We start from the raw sequence: 24,231 nt of genomic DNA, 5'->3' as shown, positions 1-24,231 counted from the left end.
TTGACTTCTTATGATTTGTACATTTTTTTCAATACACTTTTTGTGTATTTAAAAATGTGTTTTTTTCTTTTTTGACGCATACAGAGTACAATTTCAAGCACATTAGCATTATTTCTCACTGCACCTTACATAAAGACGAGTAGAAACGCTTGCCTCACATAATATTGCCACCTTACCCCACTACCTATGCCAACTAAAACCCGACTCAGGGGTTAGTTGGCACTGTTGAGGCGTCTTCAGAAAATATTTTTCACTAGTTTCCCAGTGAATTTTCTATGATGTTTCCAGTTTTTCTTTCCTTTTTTTTGTAGCCAAGATGTTACCCTATTAGAGGCATAAATCACTTTTACCGTAAATGCTACAGAAAAAATAGAAAAATCAAAAAGTGAAAACTGTGCCAACTACCCCCGATCTTCCCTAATATCGAAATCTTGTTTAAATATGCATACTGTATGAATCCTTTTACCTGTTTCTGGTATTGGTTAGAGCTTAAATGGTTTATCCATTCATTCTTAGCGTTGAAATACTATTTACATGTCAATATTCAAAATGTTGACAAATTTGGCACAATTTGGTGACTTGTCGCAACATTTGGCGCAAAAATTAGTTAACCAAAATGATACCAACTTGGCGATGTCTCTTCAATTTCTTGCCAATTCCATAAGCATAATGCTAAATGGTGCAAACATACAAAGACAGCATACAGGTAAAGTTTTATTTACCTTATTATTAAAATTACCAATTTTAATAAAAAAAATGCTTATTTTACATACCAAATGCATCCTCTCCCCATCCGGTAACATAACATTTTTCTCCTACGAAATCGTCTTCGTCTCTCGGTAAACAAACTACATCAATGTGAGGTTTAAAAACAACTTTTTTCTCGAGCTTCAAAATGGCAATGTCGTTATGGTAGTTACTGGATCGGTAGTCTGGATGAATATTCACATCAATCACTTTAAAGTTTTCATGAGGATATGCTTCTTTTTCACTTGCAGTGTCATGTTCCCCCAACCTCACTTCCAGATCATCAAAGTTATTCCTGTAATAAATAATAATGTCAAAATATAAAAAACATTAAATAAGTTGGTAGTAATGTTTGATTAGAAATAGGAGACAGTTTGTAGAAGAACGCCTAAAACTACAAAACTAAATTAGAGTCAGGAATCTAAAATTCGACTGCTGAAAAAGAAATCAAAATTTTAATTAATAAATGGAAAAATATGGCTGCCTTTCAAGCTACTTATTGTTGTTTCACCTGAACTGGCAAATATACAGGGTATCCTGAAATAGACTGACAGTTTTCAAAAATTTATAACAGGAAAAATAGTGAATGAGAAGAAAATAATTCCTGCAGAAACTTCGTATGGCGGGCTGTAATTTTTTTCTTCTCAAAGTTGCAAATGTGAGTTCAAAAATTTTCCAAAAGATGGTGCTGCAGATAGTAAACCTTTCTATGAAACAAAGATAGAAAATTACATCATACTTTTTCGAAAAAAATTGCTAATGAACACAATTTCATAACAATATTTTTAGTATGTCTACGGTCGATTACAATAATATGTCGCAATCAAGGAAAAAAATCAGTGAATTTCAATGGGGTCGTTTCCAAAATTTTAAAAGTTTTTTTCTGAAACAGCATGCTTAAAAACATAGGATCTGACCATTGTTTAAATGATTTGTTTAAGTTTAATACTTTTAAAAAAATATTTAAATCGGTGCGCTTTCATTGTTTAAGCTTCTGCTGATGGCATCACAAATGATGAAATGCCAATCAGTGTTGCCTTTCACAGAGCAAAATATTTAATTCGCATCTTTACTCACATGTATTGGCAACGATATGGTTGATAGCAAGCATAGAGCGCAATTTTAATTCGCTTCTTGATTATCATAACGTGGAGATGCAGTAGAAAGGTGCGCCAAAGAGCATCATTTGTGGCGTCATTAAGACCACGCCTTATTTGAAAAATTGGACTCTAAAAAATTAATTACAAATAACAGTTGGGAAAATGAAAGTTTTTTCTCGCTCCATGTTATTATTTTTTTTTGCTTATTCTATCAGTTTCAGTGCCTAAAAGTAGTACTTTTGACTGATGGAAGCAACCCCATTCTACAATTTCATTTACGGCGAATCACATGCATTTTCTGCTAGATTTTTTTTTTATTAATAACCATTTTCCTGTTATAAATTTTTGATAACAGTCTATTTCAGCATGCCTTGCAGCAGCAAAAGAAAAAACGCTTTCATAATTAATTTATACACGTAATTCATCAGTTTTCAACCATTCAGTAATCACAATCTAGTTTTAACTCATAATTTCCATCGCGCAAGAAGGGGGTCCTTGCTCTCCTTATAAAATCAGATTGCAAGTAATAGCAAATTTTGAATATTTCGATACAAAATGCACAATGTAACTTTAAGTGCAACTTATACTTAAACTATAGAAATTTGCTTTATATTCTAAATACTGGAATAACTCTCCTTTGATTAAATTAAAATATAAGACAATGTTTTTTTTTATACTCAATTCCCATTTCTAAGTAACTGACATACATCAAGTCATAAAATCTCAATTGCTATTAATTAATGTTTGCAATAAAATTATACTGATAGTGTTAGTTATAGCTGTATGTAAGCAGTTGTAATGTTGAGTGTTTGTTTGAAGCAACCTTCGGCTTCTTTCGGCAACGTAATCAAGTATTTAATGTACCTTTTGAAGGAGAAAAGGGTAGTTGAGTGGTTTACAAAGAATGTCACCCTTTGAGAGGGGGAAAGGGGAATCCTGAAATTTCGACGAGAGGGATTGGTGAGGCAACAAGAAAGCGACATCGCATATTTTGTTTAAAATAGATATCCTTATGTATATAATAGCTAATTCACTGATCGAGTAACACACTAACGTCATCAACAATGAAACTCGTACCAGAGCATGATAATTTGATAATATTTTTTGGTAAAGTTTGACATGCAGGGAAATGTTTTATTTTGACAAGACTGAACTGGATCTTTTAACTTAACTGTTTTACTGGTAAGACTGTAATTTTAGCAGAATCAAGAAAAGAAAAAGTGGTCAACAATGAACAATATCTAATGGAGTTTAGGGATAATCCACTGGAGTTAGGGTTAAAATTTCAACTACCAAAATATCACCAAACAGGCATTTGCTTCGTTCAAATGTAGAAGCTATTTTTACCGGTCATACCTTGACGGGCGACTTTTTAGTTTCATAAGAGCAGTAAGTTTACGTAATGTAGCGTAACATATTAAAAAAGGAGAGGAGGGGTAAAGGGAAGTGTAACACATTGTGACAATGTGAGAAGGGAGGTCAAATGTGTTGAAAAAGAGTGTGACACGATTAATGGACAGCCCCGTGACACAAAAAGGATACTCTTATACATTGCGCCACACGATACGTTTTTACACCCTCTCTCTTACCAGATGCCTGTATATTTTCCGTCATGGTATTACATTTCTGAGACGCATGGTTACATCGGACGAAGTTTTTATCCAATTATCTCAAAAATTTTAAAGATGTGCTTAAAAAGCATCAAAAAGTAGTAGAAAGTAGGGGGAAATTTCGCGTTAGACCAATCGTTTTCTTTATTCATAAACATTTCCGAGTTAGATGCCAGCGGTCGCAGAATCATCGTAATCGTTGATGAAGATTGAACACGTCGTGGTCTTAAAGTCGTCCAAGTGAATCAATACTTCGGGGATACTGAACCAAGAGTTGTTCGGCTTCTGGTTCGGATAAAAATAATCAAAATGTTGATAGATGGTGCTTCCATGTGTCTTATGCTGAGTGAGCTAAATCGGACTTCTAAGCTAGTTGTGCTCTGTAAACGCAAGCCGTATCTGTCTGCCTTAAACCGAGTAGCATTGTCTACTCAGGCCCAGATAGTCGAGTCTTCTAAGCAACAACAACGACAAACTCCATGTTATGCCGGAAAAAAACATGTTTGTAAATGTTTTGGAAAAAGGAATTTTATTTAGCAAATGCCCTTCCATTGCTTATGCATTGCTGTTTCACAGGGCGCGTTTTAGAATTTTGAAACATTAAAAAGTTTCAAAATCTTCCCAAAACATAAACATTGAGGCAGTGAGAAGCAAAATAATGTAAATGGACAATTTCAAGTTTTGAGTAAAACGCGTTTAAAGTTCCGGCCCTAGGTAGGCTTTCAGTGAAAAGTTTTTCTGGATCATGCTGTATAGCAGCACCTACCAGGGCTACTATTACTATCTCTTTGTTCCCATACAGAGAAGATGTTCACCCATCATTTATATTGGCTGTCTTCAAATTTTTAATATTGGCACTTACACCCCTTTGCTTCTTACTGCTTTTATTGTGCTTTCAAAAAGTACTTACATAAAATCTGCAACGCAGTGAGCAGCTGTTAAAATATGGTTGTCATCAATGAGCGTTCCACCGCAGGCAAAAGTATATTGGGGAGTACGTTTAATTATTGCCGCCTATGAAAGAAAAGAATTTTTTTTAAACCTATTTTGTGGTAATTAACTTAGTTTAAAATAAATAAAAAAATGATATATTTACATTATTTTTCTTCGCATTACACTTTCACTGCTAAAATTTATCAATCATACTTCCGAGGAATAGGCAACTAAAAGGGGGCTAATGTTCCTAAGGTAGACCGCCACCAAAAATTTAATTTTTTCCCATCACAAAACGGCGATACTTCATTTTAAAACAGGTATCTGCAGTGTAAATAGCTAAATTTGGAGAGGTTACCCTGATCGGTCGTCATTGGATGCAATGACTTCACCTTTGAGGAGGAGTAGCTCTAATATTTACGTAAAAATTTATAATTTACAAGTATTTAAATTCTTAGAACTTTGAGTCGAGGCATGTTTTCGAAATATTGTTTCTTTCTATTCAACCACATTCACATTAATTCTTTTTAACTGTAATAAATTTTGGAGATTTAACATCGTGCTAATTGAAAACATATCCATGTTCCTATGATAGCCATCTTAAGAAAAAAAAATGTAGTAAGATTCTTTTTGGTGTTCCACTATATTACAATATTCTTTACCATTACGCATTGTTCTGCTATCCTTATTTATTTATTTTTTTGAGAAGAAGTGAAGCCATGACAGCGTAGGACCTAAACATTGTTTATTGTAATTTATTTCTGTATAATTTTCTTGCATTTCTTTCTTTTAATTTAACATTTTATCATTTATATAGAGGCAAAAATGGTTTTAAAATAATTTCTTCTCACATTTTAAGAGCAATTTCATTAAGTAGGCCACTTTTGGAATACTATGTTCCGGAGAAGGCACACAAGTTGCAATTTTAAAAATGCATTACGAAAGAAGTTACATTTTATCTATAAAAAAAAAGTCCAATAAATTTTTGTTACAGATAATTTTAAAATCCAACATAAAAACACTCAGTCAAATACACTTAACCAGGTAATTATGAACAATCATAAAAGCCTCACTACGGCCAGCTTTAGCTGACTTACTTTGTTTTATAACAGTTTAAATTCAACATGTTCAGGATGCGCCTTCGCATCTCTTTGGAATGAGGTACAAACTGGATCTAATGGAAATTCTTTAAACGCAGTCTTTTAAATCCGTTTAACCTACTAATGTAGTTTGTATGCATTGCCTGCATTAGTTGTTGCAGCAGGCCTTGACATTGAAAATTTTTGAATTGTTAAAAAAATACCTTTAAAAAAGCTAAATGGGAAAAAAAAAGTATTTCAGTTCTTTATCAAGAACTTTTCTCAATAAAGTTTGCTTTACGCAAATCCGGCTTGAGTTCGGAATCTATTGCGGAAATTAAAATCAAGCATAATAATAACTTAAATACGAATTTGCGTCAAACAAACTCAATAGGAAATGCTACTGTTGACGAACAAGTAGAACAAAAATATTTTTTTAATTTTAGAATTAGCTAAGTGGCGTCCAACCTACGGCTCGCGGGCCACACCCGTCATATGAAGCTGATCCGTGTGGCCCGTTGATTTGTTCAATGTTACAAATCGAAAAGCACGATTAGTGACAATGTCACAAATTTAGAGCCAAATATTCAGAAATCGGTTTCTGAAAATAATACATTTAATAAAATAAGCATCATATAAAGGTAATACAACATTGGTTCGTAAGTTTCTTGCCTTTTCCATGTTTATTTAAAGAAAAGAATGAACTTTTTAAATGTTTTCATATGTTCTGGCCAGTGAGAATGATTTTAATATGAAGCGTGGCCCTCGGGTAGAAAAAGTTGGGCACCACTGCTCTTGCTGAAAAACCAACTGCTACGCCAGTCCAAAAGAGTTTGTTTTTTATTTTCTTAAAATGTTTTATCTAACATTGTAAGATTTTTGAGAATACATTAAACATATATAAATGAATGACAATGTTTACTTACTTGCCAAGGCCATTCACCAAATTCTGTTGTTGAAACTCCTTGAGTACTTACTATTCTACCACTCGTAGACATAGGATTTCTTTTGCCACACTTATGATGATTTTGATGAAGGTGCGGACTCTCCGTAGGTTTTTTTTTAGATTTAAATTTGCGACAACAAACGTGGTTTAGCGGACATTCAGAGGAAGTCTGCCTCTTCTGCCTGGAATCCTGTAGAAACAAACATTTCAGAAGAAATTGATACTTTAGGAAACAGATGGAAGACGGATGGCAGGATCATGACGTTAGAGGGAGTTATTACCGTAGACATTTTTAATTCCTACGTCATGTATGAATTTTGATGAATTTTTAATTAGTGTTATTCTAGCAGTAAAAAAGTAGTTGGAAGTTCAAAAGCAGTTGAATGTGGGTTTTACAGCGCCATAAAGTTAGTTTTAAAATAGCACAGTTTGTAAATGTGAAAAATAGTGATTACAATGGTTGCGTTTGTATAGAGCAACCAGTCGACCGCGGTTGACTGGTGACTAACCAGCAGCGTTCTAATAGAGCTACTGGTTAACTGGTTGTCGCGCACATTGTACTAATAGCTTCACCGGTCAATCCATGGGTGTACCGCAATTTAAACTTGTTAATAGAGCCACGTGACAGTTTTGACCAATTAGAATAAATCATTTTTAACCTGCCCGTTATTCGTCTGTTCGAGTAACCGCGTTTTCACCAAAAGCGTTCGATGGAGCTTTGGCTGGTAAACAACAGCTTAATAAACAATGACGTCATTGGCTGTCATGTCATCTACAAACCACGATCCACCGGTTGCTCTATACGAACGCAAGCCTTGTGACAGTTCATTCAGTCGTGCGATTTACTCATAAATGCAATGATAGTGATATCGTATTTTAGCGAATATAAAACAAATATTATTAGATCCAAACAAGTCACAATCTCATAGCAGCGATCAAAAATCTCGCAAAGCACAGGGGGAACCCAGGCTTTGGTCACAATGGTTACATTTGAAAGATTTTCACCCGTAAGAAATTTTGTATAGCACAGTAAAAACGATTCAGAAACGTGTGCCCAATTTCTGACAGAAACATATCTTACAAAAACCAGGAACATTTTCCGCTAAAATTCAATAACCTCCTTGAAATTATCCTAGAAACTTCCAGAAAAATTTAGTAACCTTTACAGCCAGTCGTGTCTCTGAAAATTTAGAGTAAACTCAGGAAGGTATAATATACTAGCTTGCCACATTCCTGATTTAACAAGAAAGTGCCAAAAGCAGCATATAGCAAACATGGCCAAAGCTTAGACAGTATTGCAAATACGTATCAAGAATTTTACTCACATGCAAGTCTTGCAAAGCTACATAGTCCATGGACTTATTATGGACATAGTCCGTGGACGTTCTCTTTGGGAGTTTAATCTGCCTGAACGGGCCGTAATCGAACTGAAGCCGATGCGCTTTATAAATACGTTCAGTCAATCTCTAAACTGGGACATAATAATATTTTTCACAACAGTGAATAGTTTGCATTCGCGCAACTTGTAGAAATCCAGGAAATTTCTTGGCAATGATACCTGACTTTCCCAGGAAGTGGATAAAAAACATTTAAATCTCGAAAGATAACACGGAAATATTCAGTAACGTTTCGGAGTTTTTTTACAGTGAGTATGTAAGGGTGAATGAAAGAAACATTTGTCAAATGAACAATTGTTTTTGTATTGAAACGTAAAGTAAACACACCAGCAGTGGCCAGTACTTCAGTAGTGGCCACTTCAAGGTTTAAAACGCACTAGTAGTAGCCACAGTGAAGTATATTTTTAAACTGTGGGTCTACAATATTAATTACCTCTCTTGAAACTCAGTGAGCGCATTATAGCCCAGCTCTTATTTAATCGCTCAATTTTCAAAAAATTCCAGAGTTACAATTTGTTCACTTTTTTTTTAAACCTTTTTTCCTCCAAACCTCGAATTTGGTCCACTAGTGACCAGTCCAAAATCTGAAAATTTCAGTAGTGGCCATCTGATACTCTCCCATTTGGATACTTTACATTACTTACTATAAATTGAAGTAACTGATGAATAAAATTAATTCAATATGATAGCTACATTAAGTACCAACAAAAAATCACATTATTATTGTTCATTTCTTTCTTCAAAATATATAAGTAAACTTGAAGTCGCCACTACTGAAGCACTGGCCACCAACGGTGTTTTAACCTTACTTCTCATTTTTTAAATAACGCTTCTCACTGAAAGATAAGAACTGCTTGTGAAAATTGTGTGTAGCAAGTTGTATTGCGAAAAATTACATGCTTTAGTGAAATTTTGAAGATGTAACTTTAGCATAAGTAAAGCAAAACTGAAGTATACTTACAACACCTAGATTGGGTTTTGGAGACGAACCACGTCTAGGTTTAATGTCTTTAGAACCATCTTCGATTATTATGCCTTTATCACATTTATAAAAAGGAGTGCAAATGCATTCTGAAGAATCGGCGGAACTTTCTTCCGAATAATCGATGTCACTTAGATTACTCGGATCATAATCTTCAGGATTAAAATCTTCAGAAACATTAAAATCTTCAGGATCATCATGGTCACTAGCGACTTTTTGAGCAACTAAAGATATAACTATTAAAACAACCCAACTTAATGTCTGCATGATGAAAACTTTCTGAAAGGAAGAAAAAAGTAAGTAAGTTGAAATTAAAAGTATCTATTTCTATAAGCTAGTGCACCAAAAATAAACTTATTCATCGAAAAGCAGCAAAGTATCGTGTGAATATGAGGTTCGTGCCATATTACTTCACAGGTTTTTTTTACCCGACTGCGCGTGCGCGACGCAAAGAAGGGTAATGTGTTTAACAGTCTATGTATGTATATCCGTTTCTATGTGGCGTTCTACAGACTAAACGCCTTGGCCAATTTTGGTAATTCTTACGTCAACCGATTTGTCTTAACCTTGGGAGTGTCACTAAACACATGACAGGAATCAAAAGTACCATTTCAAAAACCAGTTGCCATTTTGTCAGTATGGGATGGCGCACGCTGGGTGCCGCACACTGTGTCGCACGCTACCTGCGTGCGACAAAATAGTTTTCACTGCCTGAATTTTTTGCTTACTAAGTCTACTAATTGGGGTCCCAGTGGCCGAGTGGTCTAAGCGATTGCTTCTCCCACTTGAAGCGGTGGGTCAAGACACATTCGCTCCGGATGTACTTTCCCCTCTTTCTGATTTAAATTCTTTCATGTGTTCTTTATATGAATTCTGTACTGTAATAAAAATAAATGATGCGTAACGAAGGCAAGACACTCAGATTGTAGTCCTCACCAAAATAAACCCGTGCAATATAAGCACCAAAAGAAAGAAAGTATACTAATTCGATTTTCATCCCTAACATGTTGCATTTGTTTTTGCCTTGATTCAAGGGACTGAGTTTCGCGACGTGTACTTTCTCGACAGGCTTTTTAGGTTTGCGAGAAAGATTTGATTGACGGGGCCTCAGTGGCAGAGAGGTCTGTGTGACTGCTTGACATTGGCACACTTGAGGCGGTGGGTTCGACTCCCACCCTTGCTCCGGTTGTACTTTCCCTTCTTTGTGATGTAAATTCTTCCATGTGTTGTTTATATGAGTAATAAAAATATATACCGTGCATAAGGGAGGCGTGGCATATAGATCGTAGTCCTCATCAAAATATACCAGTGCAATTCAGCACCAAAAGAAAGAAAAGATTTAACTGTCGACGCTTCCGATTTCGCGTCATCATACAGGCTGTTTATATAGCTGTGCTGTAGTTGACTTAAGTTCGCGCATTTTTGCCGAAGATGAAGCACATGTTGCTTTAAGCCGAGTTAGGACCCTAGAGGGACTAATTATCAGTAGTTTAAATCACCGCAAGTTACTTAATAAACCTCACGATATAAACAACCTCTCTCATTGAAATGAGAAGATTGCGAAATATACCGACATATAATCATAATAACTAAGTCAATGAAAATTAACTAAAAAGTGTAAAATAAAAATTTATTAAATGAAAACAAAAAAACTGACTGCGTAAAAACCAAAAAAAAACTAAAAAGAAAAATGTATAAGCCCAGTAATTTAGAATGTTATTAAGTACTACTGAATAACTACACCGTTGAAATAATTTTATAACCGTACACAGATAAGACATCATAAATTCAAAAGCAGAATAGAAGGATCAACAGTCGGGGCCCATTCAAATTTTACGGGTTTCCTTGAATCAGAAAGGATTGAGCCCTGATTGTTGATCCTTCTATTCTGCTTTTGAATTTATGATTTGTCTTATCTGTGTACGGTTATAAAATTATTTCAACGATGTAGTTGTTCAGTAGTACTTAATAACGTTCTAAATTACTGGGCTTATACATTTTTCTTTTTAGTTTTTTTTGGTTTTTACGCAGTCGGGTTTTTTGTTTTCATTTAATAATTTTTTTTTATGATATCGCAAGAAAAAAAATCCTATTCATTTGAATTTTGACGTCTTGAATTCAAATTCTGTTTTTCGCAAACACGAATTACGATAAGACTCCACTCATTGGGCTTCTTGTTTGGAACTCTACGTCCTTCAAGGGTCCTACGGTCCAAGATTTTGAAGGAAAAAAAAACTAGCATTAAGATTTATTAACGTTACAAATGTACATTGTTGGCCTCTGGTGAGGGGCCCTACAGATTTTGTTTCAAGGGGTCCCAAAATTTATAGATACGGGTCTGGCTTGTCGGCTGATCTACCTTTGTTAATATTGAGTACTAATGGTACCCGTACGGCTTTGCCCGTAGTAGAAAATTAAAAGGTCATTGGTTCTCCTCATTACTCTTAACTGGTCTTTGAGGATATTTATTGCTGAGAGGGCATAAGTTTAAATAAAAAAAAATATAATTAATTTCAGTGACGAAATGAAACGTAATTTAAGGTGTGGTATTGATTCTACTTGTGGCTAGATTAGTCATGAAAATTTTTGCACAGTTTAGTTTATTTCTGAGTGAAATAATCACTTTTTATTAATTCCTGAAAAGTTGCATTGGAGGGACTTATGCCTTTCCTGAAATAATCGATTCATTTATGCTCCGCAATAGAATACTACAGCAGCAGTTCCATAAATTTGTTGCAAATTTTTTTGACGTTCATTTAACAAATCATTTGAAGTTAAAGAATGCACCCGATATTTGGAAATATTCTATTTAAATTGCACAACGGATACATTATGGACCATATGCAGTTTGAATTCCTAATTGTTAATAAATTGTCCTAGAACATTGCAATTTCTGGATCTGGTATTGATCAATATATTTACAATATTTAGCTTGTTTCTGAAGCAAATGTTTTAATATGCAGTAGTTTCTGGCGAATACCCACTTGACCGAGATAGTGGGTTTTTCAAATTAACCCACCCGAAAAATCTCAGACAAGTAATTTCAGGCCGGTCCCGATGCGGCAAACCTGCTGCAAATAGATGTCAATAAATTTAAAACTTGTCAATAAAATACTGGAAAATAGGTGATAATCAACATACAAGAATATGTTTTAATTGAATCCTCAAGTTTAAGAAGGGAATGGGAACCGAAAAATGGCAAAATTACCGTTTTAACTCTAAATTATCCTCAAGCGTTGGTCTACATGACAGTGGTAAAAAAAAAAAAGACAAATACCAGTCTCTTAAGAAAAATATAGCAAAGTTTAGGTGCTCATTAAATGAAAACTCTATCACTTATACAAATTAGTTCGATTTCTCAAACATGTGATTCTTGGACTTATTCCCTTCTTAAACCTGACAGTTCAATTTGAGTTTGACATACGTAAAATAATATTGCCATTCATTTTTAGTATAATACGTACTAACATGTGCTACTTAAAAACAAGATTGAAAAACTTCTTTTTAAAGGGGAGTTTTCTTTTTTTCTTTTTTTTTTTTTTTTTTAAAGTTCGATGGGGTTGATTTACTGAAGAAAATATTCTTAAGCCTGATAAAATTTTTCATTCAAAATAATTTACTAAGAAACTACAGCCGGGCCCCGATTTAACGAACCTTTATTTAACGAATTTCGCGATTTAACGAATTTGTCTTTTTCTCCGACTAAAATGAAGGCAAAACCCCCTATTTACCGAATAATAAACCCCGAAATAACGAATTATTTTAACACCTTTTTTTTTAATTTGAGTAAGGAACTATTGGATTGTTTTCCAAATGTTACATCCGCGTTGTCCTAAGCAGAAAAATACTTTTCTTGGAATCAGCAATTTTCGACAGACGAGGGGGCAACCAACGAATAGTGGTTCTGATGCAGAAAGCGCATGGTAGTGAATTTACCATTAAAACTTACTTTTTCAAGTTCTTTGCATGGCCTGGAAACTGTAAAAACATATCTTATGCAGCGGTCTGCAAAAGGCAAATTATTTTCTTCTCTCCATAAAGTCGAAAGAGAACTTTTTCGATACAAGTATCAAGGAAATTGTCAAACATCTAATACTCAGTAATTAAAAATTTCAAATTAACTAGCGTGTAATAAGTCGTGGAATGCTGAATAAAAAGTGTACACTTTCTAATTATGGATATTTTTGCGCATTTGCTTATTAGGAGGTTTTAGATAAGATAAGTGCATTTTTTAAAAATAATTGTTCACACCCCAATATTACGAACAACCCCGATTTAACGTATAAAAGTTTCGGTCTCGGTTTATTCGTTGATTCGGGGTCCAACTGTACAGTGTTTTTTTAAGATCAAAATTTATGACTTGTGACTTTGAGCATATGTCATTACTGGTACATTTTTTTAATTGTTATGTTTTTACTGTTAGTAGTTTATTACAGAAAATGTTTGCGCGAAAAGAGCAAGAATAATAGATTTTTTTCTCTATTAAATTTTTATCCTTCAGCTATCCATCAGCTTCAATGAATTCCTTTTGTGTATTACAAATCTTGTGATACACAAAAGATACTTTTTCAAAAATTACCCGTCTGTAATCTTAAAAAAAAAAAAAAATGCATCGTTGCTTAGGTTCTATATGTACACGTCAAAAATACTTTCGAAATAAATAATAATTCTTCCAATGTGTATCGAGAATAAAAACAGGTTCTACATTTCGGAAAGATGAATATAATTCTTCACGATAAGTAAAGGATAAAGAATGAAAATGAAACTTGAAATCCATAACATATGCAAGTGAAAGTAGAAGATACTTTTCTTCTAACGACTTGAAATATAAAGTTGAAAATTAACATTCAAGGGACAACTTATTCATTATTTTCTCTTCTAACTGAAGAAGAAATGTCATTGAAAATTCCTAATAATTTGAGAGGATATTCTTCATAAAAAGGGTTTTATGAAGAATATCCTGTGTAATAAGGTGTTTTGGTTTTAACACAAATATATATTTTTCTGTTTTCCTTCGCTGATCAAAAACAGTACTTTTAATGGCTTTAAATGCAAAATATTTCAAAACTATTTTTGATTTCAATTTCAGACTTGATCTTTCTATACGTACACAAAAGTCAAAAATTGGAAAAAAAAAAAGCGTAATGCATCTATTGCTGAAAAAAAATTGAGCTAGATAGAGGTGTTAAACTCGACAATAACTGTTATTACTATTGCTGCTATTTTATTTTTGCAGAAAACCAATCACTATAGCCATTTTCTGTAGTATCCTGTTGGAAAATTATACGTTTTCGTATGATTTGAGTGAATAAATATATTTTAAGTTCTTTATTTGACCATTATTAATTTTGGCTCTTGTAGTAACTCATAGAAGATATTTATAGTGACAAAAATGACTTTGATGACATCAGTAGAGTCAAATGATGGTCAAGCGACTTTCGAAGGAAACGGTCTTAGCTTTTCTTTTTCTATTTTTGACCAATTCAATTCTATATCATACTTGATTACAGTAGAAATTGCAACCGAACCTTCGTTTAACCGTAGTCGGTTTCATTGTTTGTTTTTTCTCTGCGGAAATAAACGATATCTTTTTAAGGTCACAAGGGTCACCAAGTCCTGCTGCAGATATCACTATCCTTACATTTTTGTATCGGTATCGCCCCCTAATCCCCCCGAAACATATCGATTATTTACTTAAAAAAAAGGAAAAGAAAAGAAAAAAAAAACAACCAATGAAACCGACTACGGTTAAACAAAGGTTCGGTTACAGTTTCTACTGTAATCAAGCATGATATAATATTGCATTGGTCAAAACTAGAAAGAGAAAAAGCAAGGACAGTTTCCTTTGAAAGTCGGCTGACCATCATTTGACTCTACTGATATCATTATCCTTACATTTCTATCGGCATCGCCCCCTACCCCCCCCCCCCCCCCGTCCCGTCCCCCGTAAATAATTGCAACATGGTAAATAAATCTACCGTAAAGTGGGGCTACTTGGAGCGAAATTTCATACTTTTTGCGAGTTTTACACTGAATGCTTTGTTAAACCCAATGTGACCTGATAACCTTGTCTTTACCACTTTTCAGACGTTCTGCTACTACCTAAATTTTTTTTAAAACAACAATTTTAACTCTTTATATATATTTTTTCTATTTTTAAAAATTGGGTTCAAGTAGTCTCGTGCTGGTGCTACTTGGTCCCACTCAGCAAATCCCTTAAAAAAAGCTGTAAAACAGGTGTTGGTATCAAGAAGGACCAATGATTTTGAAAAATAAACTCAAAAGGTACATTCTAGTGAGCAAACTATTTCTATAAATTGCAAATTATTTATATAAATTAATATAAAATCAACGTATACATAAAAACATATTTTTAGGAAAACATAATTTCTCAAATAGAAACATAATCTAACTACAGCTAAAACCAATTGAAATGCTCATTATTCAAACATTAGAAAGAATGAAAACCCCTCAATTTAATAGTTTGGGTGGATTTTTTTTCTCTGATATTATTTAATACCTGCTCTTCCTAGCTACTAAATACTACAGGACGCCCAGGCTTGTTTTGTGAACGACCTTTTAATTTCCTTTTTAGAGTTGAATACTTAAGTAAAAATGGGTGTAACAACTGTAATTTTTCCTCTTAATAATCCACATTATTTCCTACTTCAAGGGGTTCTCTTTTACTTTCTTGCCCTTCTTATCCCCAGATCTACAACTAACCTCTTTATTTTAAAAGATTACAAACCTTACTTAACATAATTTAGTGATGAAATGTGGTTTAGGGCTGTTTGAACGCTGGGTTCAAGTAGCCCCGTTTTAAGGCAACCAGTGACAACTTGCAATTATAACCACAATCAGTAAAAGGCGGGAATAGCAGAAACTTTGTTTCATGCTCCAGCCTCTACTTAGTACTGCTACCTGTCATGGATAAAGTTTTTTAAGTCTATACATTGCGTTTTATAGGACCAGGATAGATTTTAAACTTTTTTTCTCATGTAGCCCCTGGAGGCTCAAGTAGCACCACTTTACGGTACCTTTTGAAATGGCATTCAATTCAAAGTCAATAAAATCTGAAAGATAAGTCTTATTTTGCTCAGTAATGTTTTCACCTGTCGAAAATTAACTGTATAACTAATATCATAATAAAGTTGACTACATTATTACGAAGCGCCTCATGGATTAAAGCTAATTGTCACTTCAAGTTGAAAGGAGTCTAAGTATACGAATTACGTGTAATATGTTTTATTAGATTTACACTGCAGGCTGAGTTTTATACCATTCAGTAACCATTTTTATTACGTAACAAGCAGTCCAAAACTTAGTAGAAGGAAATGAGTAGAAATAAGACAACATGTATACATGTGCAAATAAAAAGCAATTAAAAGATTAAACGTTTTATTATTTTTTTAGTTGCTTTATTTGTATATGTATACACATTTTCGTGTTTTTACTCACCATACTTATTGTTTATAATCTAGGTAATATGTATTTGAAACACTACATTTCATTATTGTTTTGTACGTGTGTGCATATTTGAACCTAGAGTTAAAGCTTCTATTGTCTCCTACTGGCCATTTTTGAATCCCTTCTTTTATCCGAAGTATTCGATTAACCGAAGGGGGTAGGGGATCAGGCTTTTCGTTTAGTAGAGCTTCTGCTCGACTTGTATTTGTTCACTTATTGCATATAAATTCTTTGAAAATATGTTTTTCTTTTATTTCAAACATGATAAACTTATAAAGAAAAGTGAATATTTCCTTGCAAAATTCATTTATATGACCAGATTTGGTAAATGATATGTATTCTACGTAAATGATACCAATCACTGATGTATTTTGTTTAAAAACACGCTTTATGAGTAATTTTTTAAACACTGAACATCCATCAGAGTGACTTGTTGCAATTTTAAAAATACAAACACGTGTTGTAAGATAATAGCTTCTTCAAAGTGTCTAAAAAAAGAAACAAAACTAGTAGTAAAGATTTTGAAGCTGGTCTTATTCAATTTAACAAATTTCGCAGTAATTTAAGAAAAAAAAGAAAAAATACTGATTGAAAAATGGTATGTTTCAATACGGCACTTTGGATATGACGAGTTTTTTTTTTTTTTTTCGGCGTCTAAATACATTATAGACAGTTTTGTTTCGGCACTTAGGATATGAGAAGTTTTTTTCAGCGTCTGAATACATTATACACAGTTTTATACTGGCAATCAGTTTTTAATTCATAGTTCCAATTACTAATATCCAGTGTTCAAGTGAATAGGTAGCACCTTTCAAAAGAAAGCTTTAAAAACTTTAACAGAACTTACTTAAGTTAAATTTGGTAAAATATGGATAAGACGAGTTAATTAAAAAAATATAAACAGGAACCAAGTAAAAACAAAATTAAAAATATAAATAAAAGATAAAATAAAAAAATCATAAAAACATGAGCTATCATCTGTGGTATGTAGCAGCTACGCCATTAAATTTCCTGCATGGATAAATCTTCGATAAAGAAACTACGCATTTTTTTAAAATCATACATGAATGAAAAACCTTCTGTTGTGGTAAAAAGACCAAGCTGAAGGCTGTTAGAATTCTTACAAAAATTGTCATTGATAATGTTAAAAACAGTTTAAGGATACATTATACGCTCTTTTCTTTGAAACTGGAATGCTTGAAATGGATAAGATACTAGTTTCCTAACATGTCAAAGAAAATTAAAATTTCATACAATTCATTATCAATTATATTATTTTTTAAAATATAATATAGGCATAAACTTAAGGAGTATGAATTTTTGCTTAAATAAAAACTTATCCAATGTGTTAAAAAAAGAAAAAAAGAATAAAAAATCCCTGGAATCCTGTTGCATGGAATTTTTAACTGGAAAAACTGCATATGACGATAACTTCCTATAACGACATTTATGGATTTCTATCAAAAATACATCTACGTTTAAGCCAAAAATGTTTAATGTTACAAGACATTCTTCTTACTGGTTGAAACTGTAGCCAATACAGTTTATTAAGTAATATCATTTTTAAATTTTAAGTGATATGAAAGATTCTTCGGCATCTTTTTTCTAAGCTTTATATAATGTTCCTTCTTTCGTGGAAATTTCTATTAAATCCAATTTAAAAATTTTAAATCTCGAAAAACATACCTTAAGAGCAACAGCAAATTTTAGGGAGGGGGGCAGGGGGCCCGGGGCTCCTCTTAAAGGGATAAATTAATTTAACTATTTCATACATTATTTTTTAATATTCTGCATAGCATTCAAATTTTTTTTACATGTTTTTAAAAAGAACACAAAACACACAAAGCATATTTAAATAAAATAATTTTTGTTTGCTAAAGTAGTAATTCTGATTCAAAGGCCAGAGTGACAGAATACATTTAACTCACTGGTTTTGAATTCAAGGGAACTGAATATCGTATTTCGTCAATTTATTCTTCGTTAATTGAATCAATTATTAATTGTTTTTAGATGTGTACACGTACTTAAAAGAGTCAATTCGATCCAGGAAGCTATTTGCTTAAAAGCAGATTTCTTTTTCAGCTTATAAAAATTGCAAAAGAAACAGGTCACATGGTAGTTTCTTAGAAAAACCATAATGTTAATGGAAATAGCACGCAGTACCAAAATGTTATCGCAACTATATCATGGTTGAGGAACAAATCCGCATCTGCTTTGAAATTTTTCAGTAACATTTATACGTTTAGTTATAAAGTTTATGTTTAATTACAAAGCATTCTTAATCACATAATATTTTCTTCCTAAAATATAAATTTAATTATAAAAATTCAAATGAGGTATGGGTCCATTTAACAACCTTACCCTCGTGTTATAATCATTCCTAAATTTCGTGTTGCTAACTAAAACCTCTCATTTTATAGCATCTTGGTGAAATTTTATAGGGCTTTGCATTTAATTGGGTTGAAATGTTAAATATATTTTACGTCCATATTCAAAGTATATTAGTGAAAAATATTTATGTTCTTAAAAATAGATTAACAAAACATTTAAAAATAAAGTCATGAAAACTTCGTTAAAAACATTCTGCGGGGGGGGGGGGGTCCAAAAGCTATTTCTGTGTCTGCCTCTGCTTAAGAAATGTTTTCCTTTATGGAAATAGTATTTAATGAGTTTTCCCTTTTTTTAGAGTACAAATACAAGAAAAATATATTTCTATAAACACAAAACTTGTGTGGATTTTTTTTCTATTTTTTTATACATAAGGATATATTATTATACAGAAAAACCCCTTCTAACGGACACCCTTCAAATGCGGACACCTTTTTATGTCGTCAATTTTTAATTCCCCGATTTCAAGGCAAATAACACTATTAAACTCCTCTCCTGCGGCCACCCCTCTATCGCGGAAAAAAAATTGTCCCGTTAGTGTCCGCATTAGAGGTGTTTTACTGTACTTTACTAACGCATTTGGATTGAGTGACTTTAGAAAGACTTAAAACAATTCAAATACTTAAAATAACTTTACAACTACCTTTCTGATATAGGATCGTCACATGAACATCAGTAAACAATTTTGAGAAATGCTTGCTTGTAATCCAAAGAGTTACTTAGTTTCAGTTTTCAGAAATCTGTAAAAGGTTCATTCAGAATTTTTATAATATATTTATCGAAAGCGTGACCAGTGAGCCTTCACAACCTTTGAGAACAACTTCACAACTGAAGAACAAGCACTACCACTTTCAATAACTGAAGGTCAAATGAGGTAAAATTCCAATTGTACTTTTCCGACGCAGAAACTGGTTTAAACGGGTTTTTACAATTCCAAGACGACAACATATAGTAAAAAAGCGATTCTACAGATAAAAATAAACAATTCTCTATATTAATAAAATCTGAAACAGCAAATATTATCAACATTATTTTTTTTGCCCTATGTTGAGCAACAAAGCTAAGATAAGGCTGTTTATTGGTAACACAATAACACAAGTAAATTAAATGCCATTGTGAACCTAAAACTGGTACAGCATAGAAATTTTATGTCTTTATTTATCGAATATACCAGACTTTTTATTAAATAGTTTAATTCTCATGAAATTAATAAAAAAAAAACTAAGTAATCATAGTTATTTAGTCAATAACAAAAATAAAGATAAAAACTACGCATGAAACTTCCTAACCAAATTATATTATTTTCTACCAACTCGCCTCTCTCTTTACAAGAAATGTTAATGAATCAAAATCCTTGATATTATCATTTTTCTTCATTTGTTAAAAAAATTTCGTTTTAGATTTTTTTCCGCCCAGTTTTCTTCGATATATTGAAATTCTTTTAAAGTGTATAGATTAATCTTTTTATCTAAAGCATTTCCCCTCTTCCCTTTTTAAAATTGCTAAAACTATACGCATACATATTTGGGATAAATATTTTGCTAAAAAGTAAAATTAAAAACATCTTCTTCAGCGCAAATTTGAAATCAGAAGTAAGTCAAGTGTTTCGGAGTTAAAAGTATACTGGAGTACGTCTGAAACTCTTTCAAATTTGTGATTTCTTCGAAAAATGTTTATATTTTAACATTTATATTTGTTCGAAACTTGTATTAAGCAAGAAAAAACCTTTTTGTGGCACCTATGTTATTTCTGTTGCTGTCCAAATTTGTTTATGTTTTACTGTATTTTTAAATTTATAATTTAGTTTAATGTTTGATATTTCATAAGAATTTTTTCCCCTGGAAGTTAATGATTTTTTTTTGACTTGACAATCGTGTTATTTTACATTACACTGAAAATAAAAGGTAAGCATAAATGCTTTTTTTCCTTATGCACAACAGCATTTTCGAAATTTAAGTAAATATTTCAATATCTTTAAAAAGGAAGATTTATCTACGTTCATATGGCACCAAGTTAGTACAGCTAAAACTTCCTCTAAATGTCACTTGTGAAGTTCAATACAAAAGATCAAAAAAGTTTACATTTTAAAAGTAGTTTGATTTATGTTTTTTTGCTTTTGTTTTCAAAGAAAATGCGTTCGCAACGAAATATAAATTTATGTTAGAAAAAAGGAGCTGCGTAAAAAAAGTATTAAACAAAAATGTGTTTAATTATGTTGAAAAAACACTTGTAAAAATAATAACAAATTATCGAAGTCAATTGCATTTTTAAAATGTCAAATGCATCTATAATTACACCCCAAAAGAAATTTAAAAACATATGTCAGCTGCAATTGAGATTTGAAAATTCAACAACGCAATGCTCCATTAAGTACCAGAAAATACTTCGCTGAAAAAGAGCCCAAATATTCCTTTTGATGTTTATTTTGTTAAAAACGTTGTTTTTTTTTTATTCACGTTTTAATATTTTGGAAATTAGAAACAACAAAATCTAAAGCACACATTATTTTCAAGGAGAGCGATTGAAGTTAAACTAATGAACTGAAAAACACGGCAGTAAGTAGAAAGAATTAAGAAAATATGTTTTGAACTTCTCTTTATTAAATTTACTTAGCATTAAACACGACTTCATTTAAGCATGAAAGCTCTTTTAATTAAAATCTTTGCAGTGTTTTACAAATGAGTTTTCCTGCAGTAGTCGGTGTATTTGATAAATTTTCTTTGCATTTCTTCAGAATCAAAATAGTGTTGTTACATTACAATGTAAATACAATGTTTTAAGCAAATAATTGATGGTTCGATTTGTTTTCTGTGTAAAAATGAATATTTTTTTAGAAGCAAGTTACGACTGAAGTTAAAAGATTGTATGTTTTAAGATTTTATACATTTTGCGGAGAAATATTCTTTACATTTAACATTTATACGTGTGATTAAAGAGTTCATGAAAGATATAGTTTATTGTAATGTTTTCTGCTTTATTTACGTGTTTCTATTATTTAAAGATGATCAAAACTTTTTTGACTTAACAAACATAAATAAAAATGGTTGTATTCAATATTAAATCTCCTCAAAATTCCATTCGCTACAGTAAATGTCAACAAAAGCAGAAATATCAAACACATTAGAGGTCACTAGAGTTGAACTATAATTACTCAAATTAGTTATGCATTCATTAAGCAAAATAAGAATATGAAAAAAAAAAAAAAAAACACTGTACTTGCACAAAATTGCCAAAATTAGTAACTCTAGCTTAGATAGATTTTGTAGAATTTGAATGTTGGTGCTTTTTGACCAGGAATTACCCCGGGGGACTCTATGCAGTGAAAAATTAATTGCTTTAAATGTCCATATTTTATCAAATTTTCAACACTTTAATTTCTAATTTTAGTATTACATTTCTCTTGTAGCTGTCAAGTTTTCTGAAACTTTAACAGACTTTGATCGAAAACTTTGTGTGTTATGGGCCAAATGAAAATCCATATTGAACAACATCTATGCCCTTTTTGTTAAAGATAATTAAGGAAATTTTGAGAGCAATTTTAGAAGGACACACTGGGAAACAGTAATTTGGTTGCCTTAGATGTGCGATGTATTTTGGACTAACTTATACATCAAGTCTAAAAGAGTCTCAGTACTAACCTATTACATTAAGATTCTAAGATACACTGGGTTCAAAGTAACCAACTAACAACAAAATATAGGACATTTCTGAAAAGCATAGGACGAAAGGAAAGATTTTGGGTGAGAAACAAATACATACAGTGCATACACAATATGAAAAAAATTACTTTTCTGTGTCTGATGAACACCAAATTATTACACATTTGTTACTGAAAATGTAATTTTTTGCCATGAAAATTAATATGAACTAAAATTTGACACAAACATTAGTAACGCAATTTTCGAAAAGCAACACTTTATTTTAATATAAAAAAGGTATTTCAGCCAATAGAAGAACAATAGGACAAAGTGGCGAAATTCACGTAAATTCTAGAGAAATAACATGGTAAATGATGAATGAAAAGTGTCATGGTAGAAGAAAACTAAGTTTTGAAACCAGTATGCCTATTTTACACCAGGGTTTCTGCTACTATTGCATTTTTTGCAAAATACAAAAATATCTCAATTACAATAAAGAACAAGTCATTTTGCGCTTTTTTGCTAAAATAATAATGAAAAAATCGATGCATGAGCCAAAAGATATAGCAAGCATGGTGACTTTATCTAAATTTTCCAATAAACCTTTCCAAAGACATTCAAATTACTACTAAGTTCAACAATACTTAGTCTTAATAAGCAGGTGTCCTTAGCAATTTCGCCGACACAAAATCTTTCTTTCCTCTGTTTCTCTCTTTCAATCTTTCCTTTTGAGACATTTAGAGATTTCAAGTGGGCCAAACAACAAGAAATAAGGAAAAATAAAGAATGGAAATATTGCCCTCGCGAAAAACAGGAGCAGGCAAAATGGTAGGAATAAGGCATTTTTTACATTGTAGTTTGTTTGTTCTTATAAATGTGCTTTTTATATAAAGTAGATCCAAAATTTGATAAAATGTAAAGTTGAAGTAATTTATCAAATTTTTATGCCATAAAAACATTTGTTGTAGCATCATAGTTGTTAATTACTATGAAGATATGGGGTGCCATTGCCTCCAGAGGTTGGATCTGATGGGAGCTGAACCCACAACCTTCGGGATTTGAAGGGAAGTCTCTCTGTCAGAAACTGTCGAAAACACAAATTCAGCTGTTATTAACATTTTTTATGAACATATGAGATTCCTCATCGTGAAACATGATTTCATCATAATTTATTTTTCTTATCATTTAAGTAAAATAAAAATTAAATTAAAAAAATTTTATTAAAATAAAATTAATTCCTTAAAATTAATTTGTATGTCGCAAAAATAGTTACAAACATTAAACCTTAAATCCAGTTTTAAAGTGGTTCTGTGTTTGAACTTTTTAATAACTAACAACTTTTTAATAACTACAAGTAATTTTATCTATCTAAAATTCTTTCTATGTTATTACTAATCAAGGTTTGTTGATTTAAATCAGCTTGATTTAAATTGTGATTAAAATCATAATTTAAATCAAATGATTTTAAAAAAAAATCATTGCTTCAAATCAATTGATTTGAATGAAGTGATTTTTTAACAAAATCATTATCTAAAATCAGTTGATTTTACTTTTATAAATTAATTTTGAATTTTTATATTTGTATTGCTCTAAATTCAACTACACACCATTATACCATCTTAACATCAACAGTCCCTCTTTTTGCATGTGTAACAGATTTTCACTCTATTGTTTTTACTCCAAAATTACAGTTTAGAACAAAATAAAAATTTGAATTTTTTCTTATACACCTTGACTAATATAGTTCAGATAAGTAATTGTTCAACATATTATTTTACACTAAAAACATACATGATAATGGAAAACCTTATATGTTAGCAAAGCATAAAACAAAATCACATCTTATCTAAGCATTATAACATATTTATAAATCTTAAAATATTATTGAATAGTTGGAGAACTTATCTTAATTTAAAAAGTAAGATGAATTGATTCATCTATTGT

General features: G+C 31.9%; 1 protein-coding gene across 1 annotated transcript in view; it reads right to left on the bottom strand.

The window, feature by feature from the left end:
- The window catches only part of LOC129216425 (uncharacterized), a 111,439-nt gene that overhangs the window by 2,353 nt on the left and 84,855 nt on the right, over positions 1-24,231 (bottom strand). The window contains exons 12-15 of the mRNA XM_054850639.1: positions 8,774-9,073; positions 6,396-6,605; positions 4,368-4,471; positions 774-1,042 (exon numbers count right to left, since the gene is read on the bottom strand). Of these exons, the coding sequence (XP_054706614.1) occupies positions 774-1,042; positions 4,368-4,471; positions 6,396-6,605; positions 8,774-9,073 (883 nt within the window). The remainder of the gene's footprint in view (positions 1-773; positions 1,043-4,367; positions 4,472-6,395; positions 6,606-8,773; positions 9,074-24,231) is intronic.

The sequence above is a fragment of the Uloborus diversus genome, chromosome 2 (assembly GCF_026930045.1).
Source record: "Uloborus diversus isolate 005 chromosome 2, Udiv.v.3.1, whole genome shotgun sequence".
Lineage (NCBI taxonomy): Eukaryota > Metazoa > Arthropoda > Arachnida > Araneae > Uloboridae > Uloborus > Uloborus diversus.
The sequence above is the reverse complement of the archived record's forward strand: the minus strand, read 5'-3'. Positions and strand labels throughout refer to the sequence as shown.